General features: G+C 43.3%; 1 protein-coding gene across 1 annotated transcript; it reads left to right on the top strand.

Annotated features, from left to right (window-relative positions):
• Positions 1-3,778: 3,778 nt before the first annotated feature.
• LOC113024914 (putative nuclease HARBI1) lies at positions 3,779-5,165 on the top strand. The gene is made up of 4 exons (XM_026172217.1): positions 3,779-4,343; positions 4,416-4,531; positions 4,605-4,716; positions 4,792-5,165. Exons 1-4 carry the CDS (start codon positions 3,803-3,805, stop codon positions 5,163-5,165), a joined length of 1,143 nt encoding a protein of 380 aa, XP_026028002.1. The 5' UTR covers positions 3,779-3,802.
• Positions 5,166-5,674: the final 509 nt, after the last annotated feature.

Here is a 5,674-nt window from a genome sequence, read left to right as displayed (position 1 = left end):
TACTTGTGTTTGAACAAATGTCAACCCCTGACAATGCACCTCCCAATCATCTTTAAACCCAAATAAGTCAACAGAATGTCCATCCATCAATCATCTTAACTCCCTATCCAACGTATGATCATTAGCCCACGGTTACAATCATGTAGCCTATCCCTGCTATAGTGGGACTTAAGGGAGTGCATGCTGTGCAAGCTGCAGGCTTTATCACAGGGCCAACATAGAAAAAGAACCACACACTGTCCAACCTGATGTCCCAACCCAAAGCTTATAATAGACACGCTGTTCCAACGTGTCCATTTCTTTGGCTCTCGAAAACGTGAAATGGGAATGCAAGCCATAAGCTGCAATAACAGCACAGCGAGATATTTTATTTTAAGTCATGCAACTTTCCGCATGCATGTCCATTTCACGTTTTGGAGAGGCAAAGCGTGAAATGGACATGGTGGATCAGAGTTCTATTACACGTTTTGCACTGTCACATCCACACCTACAGCCAGAAGCACTAATTAACCTGATATGCATGTCTTTGGACTGTGGGAGGAACCCAAAGTACCTGGAGAGCATGTGAATCCTACAGAAAACACCAGCCTGATTAGGAGGTTTGAACCAGGAACCTTCTTTCTATGAGGCAACAGTTACTTACCACCATATCACCATGCTGCCCTCTTCAAGTGTCTGTAAATATACACTGCAAGGCCTTTGACTGCTATTGGCATGTGCCAGTGCATTTAAAAAGGCATGCACATACAGAGTAAGGAATGGTTTAAAAATATGCACAAATCTACAGTCTTCTTTGTTTTCTTTTGGCTGCTTCCTTTAGGGGATGCCACAGCAGATCATCTCCCTCCATCTCACTGGGTCCCTAGTATGCAGTATTTACATTACAAAAAACACAACAACAAAAAAAAACATGTGATAAGTTTCCGCAGGAATTCTTTTGCCCAAACACTCTGGGAGACTAGTGAAGAGGCAGAGGTGAGTTTGCATGAGTGATGGGATTATCCTGTCATTTATCTTGAGTTAAATTTGAGCAATAATTAATCAAACATTAAGCAATATGTATTTTTCTTAATTCATAGGTAAACAAGGGGGAACATGTGACTTGGCTGTGCTACAACAATCAAATAAACAATGAATAAAAAAGTCTGTTAAAACACGTTGTGTGTTTATTGTGCCGATGTTCTGTAATTTTTCTGTCCTGTTAAATCTACATGTTAAAGTTCAAATTGGGCCTCTATAAAAATACTAGAAGTATATATACAGAACAAATAAGGCAACAATGAGCACATTGTTAATTTTTATTTGCATTCATTCATAAACATGCTGGACATGAAAAGTTCACAGAGCATAAATCTGGAAGTACCACAGAAGCAGTTAAAGGATAACTCCGTGATTAAAAACTATTAACAGGTATTTGAAATTATTGCAGCTTAAATCAAAACCCCATCATCTTTTTTTTTAACCCTTTTTCACCAAAGACAGTCAGTTTGGTTTGTTACTGAGACAGCTCTTCTGAGCTTAAAACTCAAAAGTAATTTTTGTAAGTGTGCACACTTTCCTCTGCACATCTGAGGTGTTGGTTGAGGTTAGCAAGCCTGTTGACCGTGGGCTTTATAACCCATTCTCATTTCAGACTAGTTGGTTTGGAATGGCTGTTAGTGATCTTGGAATGCCATCCTTCAACATCCAGCATCCCACGTGCAGTTTGAGTGTTATCTTTTACTCAAACAGAGCTTTATTTTTGACATACAAATTGCCATGGTATTACAGACGCTATCTCAAGCAGAACTGGAAAAAGTCACACATGCTTTCATCTCATCATGCTTGCACTACTGTAATTCCTTCTACTTGGGCCACAGCCAAAAAGTCCATCTCCCACTTTCAGCTCATTCAAAACTCAGCTGCAACCCTTTTAACAATTTCAGAAAGGCATAACCACATCACTCTTAACCTTGCTACACTACAATGGCTACCTGTTAGTTACAGAGGTTATTTTAACTTTTATTTGTTCTTACAAGTTCTTGATTACATCTATATAATGGATTTATTTAGGCCTTATTAGCCAAACCCTATGGTGGCCCTGAGAGGCCAAACGGACGGCAACTTAAGAAAACACCAGCAATAAGAAAAATGCTGTAAAAGCACACAAAACAGAATGGAAATAGGAAAAAAGAAAACAGAAATATAGGAAAAAACACAACTTCTTTTAAGTGGCTCCCAGCTCAATTCTTAGCATATTTTGGTTCCTGCAACTGGTCCGTCAGGTTATTGTCTCCCCAGAAACACTTCCCTTGTGTTTTTTCCTATTTCTGTTTTTGTTTTTCCTATTTCTGTTTTCTTTTTTCCTATTTCCATTGTGTTTTGTGTGCTTTTGCAGCGTTTTTTTTTTTATTGCTGATGTTTTCTTAAGTTGCAGTCCATTTGGCCTCTCAGGGCCACCGTAAAACCTTTCTTGAGGGACAAGCATGGTTCTGGCCTGGTTCTATGAAGAACTGTGCAGACTATGTTATACGTGGTGTTTCTGTGTATAGTCACCAGGGGGCAGTGTAAAAAACATGTGGGACCACTAGTACTATGGACTACACTTGTTTATGGTTGTGCTGCTGTCGGTCCACTAGTTTAACGAGAAACAGAAAGCAATGAACTCTCTCCGTCCTCTTTAAGAAACCTTTTCAACTCATCAGACTTCCATCTTTGCAAAGCATCATCACTGTTCTGCTGTGTGCTGTTGGCTTTTTGGAGCACATCTGGGTTGACTCCATACCCAAAAATCCTTCAACATGGTAGCCAAATACATAAACAAATGGACGCAAAAACTGTGGAACTCTACCAGAGGAAACGTAGTTAGCAAACTATGTTTCTGCTTTTAAATCACTCCTCAAAATTTACTTTTACAGGACAGCTGTTTTCTTCATTTCTTGAATCTGTTTTATTTCTCTACCGCCGCTTATTTAGTTGATTTGTTATATTATTCACATTTGTTCATGTTTTATGGTTTGTTTCTCAAGTCTTTTTTTTTTTTCATTTTTGACTTTGGGCTGTTTTACCATCTTCCGTAAATCATTTTGTAACTATGTTTTGAAAATAAATCCATTACTATTATAAATGTGGGGGTGACATTCTGGTACTGGACTAGAACTGGGCCTTTCCACCTCTCTCTTAGACACAAAGAAATCTCAGCCAATCACAGCCTTCACTTTTCATGCCTGCAGAGGAGCAAAGATGTTATTACGTGAATCTTTTTAAATCATGTTCCTGTGAATCTTTGGAATTTGGTTCCAAGAAATTTGGTATACAACCTCCCCTTTGGAATCAGGACAGACAGCAATAAAATGATGAAAACTGTGGCGGTTTGTTAAGAGATGACAGAAGCCAAAAGTTCATGTTGACAAAATAGTAAGACATTAAGAGACCAGGGGCCTGTTCTTCGTACCGCGCTAAGTGAGTTAGCTGGATGAGATTGTTGACGATTTTGCGTGATCCTGGATCGTTCGGTTCCCCGAAGCCCATCCGGGACTTGCTGTCATAGCAACAGAGCCGTAAGCGTAAACCTGCTGGGGAGCAGGTTTACTTTATGTAAACAGGATTAGATCGCGGCCACGCAGGTATGCCCGTGTCATTCATACGAAAGCAACAGCGATATTCCACCACTGTTTCACCATAAATAAATAACATCACTGTAACCAAAGATAATGCAGCACTTGATCCTTTTATTGATGTCACACAGATACATACAGGTCAGTCCCCAAAAAAAGGGAAATGTACCAGTAATCACGCCATGTCATGTAGGTGACCACGCCAGATGCAACACACATGCCAGAGTGGGAATAGCACATTACGTCGTGTAATCACGATGACAGCCCACGGCTATAAAAGCGAAGGTGGAAGTGGGAAGTCTGTCGCAGCCATGTCCTGTCCGTTTGTACGCGAGCCACCCATTGCGGAAGGTGCAAGAGTGATAAGGAGAGTGTTCAGAATCCAACGTATATTGCGGGATAGACAGGATCCTTTAGCACAGCGTGACAGTGTGCTCATAGAGAGATACCGATTTTCCCGTGAGGGTATCATCTACCTAACCACCCTGCTGGATCCCCATGTTAAGAGTACCACTCACCGTAGTCGGGCATTAACAACTGCACAGACTGTGTGCATTGCCTTGCGTTTCTTTGCGAGTGGCACGTTCCTGTACGCGTGTGGAGACGCAGAGAACGTTGGCAAAAGTGCCGTCTGCCGGGCCATTCGCAAAGTGTACCTGGCACTCAAGCATTACCTGGGTGTGTTTGTGGTTTTTCCAAGCCACGTAAGACCACAGGTCGTCAAACAGGGCTTTTTTGCCATTGCAGGTACAGTAAATTGTATAGTGTATGTGATGCAATCATGACCTATGGCGGTAACTGTAGCTCGAGCGTCCGCAGGCTTCCCGAATGTGATTGGTGCCATAGACTGCACACACATTGCGATCCAGGCCCCCCCAGGCCCCAATGAAGGGGACTTTGTCAACCGAAAGGGGGGCCACAGTATAAATGTGCAGGTGAGTAATACTGACATTCCAGATGGCAATATATAATGGGAGACGTGTGTTCACACATGATACAATCCCCCAGATGGTGTGTGACTCCATGTGCCACATCACAAATGTGGAAGCTAAATGGCCCGGATCAGTGCATGACGCACGGATCTTCAGAGAGTCAGGGTTATGCACATCATTTGAGCGTGGTAAGTAAGGGAGGCTTATATTGATACTACATACACCTTTCAGGCCTGACATAACAGCAGTTCCCCACTACACAGGGGCCTACGATGGGATCCTCCTCGGGGACAGAGGTTATGCATGCAGGCAGTACTTTATGACACCGTTCCCTGACCCCGACCCTGGGCCACGAACCCGCTACAATGCAGCTCTGGCCAGGACAAGGGCACGCATTGAAATGACCTTTGGGCAACTGAAGGAACGGTTCCAGTGTCTGAGACGCCTGAGGGTTGCACCTGACAGGGCATGTGACATCATTGTTGCATGTGCCGTACTGCACAACATTGCCACCATCAGAGGGGAGAGGACCCCCGTGGTGGAGGTGCAGCCTGAAGATGACCTCCAGCCAGTGCACTTGGACCAACCTAGTGGCAGAGCTGCACGGGACAGGATTGTGCAACACAATTTCGCATAATAAAGAAATGACATGACATATTTTCTATTGACGTTTATTTGTGCACCGTTGTCTGTCCCATCACACACAGGCCGGTCATCAGAGTTGCCTGGAAAGACAGAGCATATATGCTGTGTCACGCAAGGTCAGCAATAGTGCACCGAGTGAACGTGTGTTCCTACTCACTCTGGAGTTCCCCTTGGAGCAACTCGATTTGCAGTTGCAGTTTTTGCCTCATTAGAGCTTGTAGTTCGATCTCACCTAGGAGCTTTTGTTTCTTCAGCTCAGTGTACTCTATTTTCTGCTGGAGACTTCTCTTGTAGAGCAGACGAATGCCACCCTGTGTCGAATGTAGTGACAACATTTAACGGGGGATGCATGTCACATGGGCAGTATAATTAGTCACAACACAGCCCACCTCTGTATCAGCAGGCCTCTCTGCTGGCCTCTTGGCCTGCGAATCATACTGCAGTCAGACACACATGGCAGTACACAGGTGGATGGCAATTCAGGCCAATGCATGCATGTAC

Source organism: Astatotilapia calliptera, chromosome 7, assembly GCF_900246225.1.
Source record: "Astatotilapia calliptera chromosome 7, fAstCal1.2, whole genome shotgun sequence".
NCBI classification, from domain to species: domain Eukaryota; kingdom Metazoa; phylum Chordata; class Actinopteri; order Cichliformes; family Cichlidae; genus Astatotilapia; species Astatotilapia calliptera.
The sequence above is the reverse complement of the archived record's forward strand: the minus strand, read 5'-3'. Positions and strand labels throughout refer to the sequence as shown.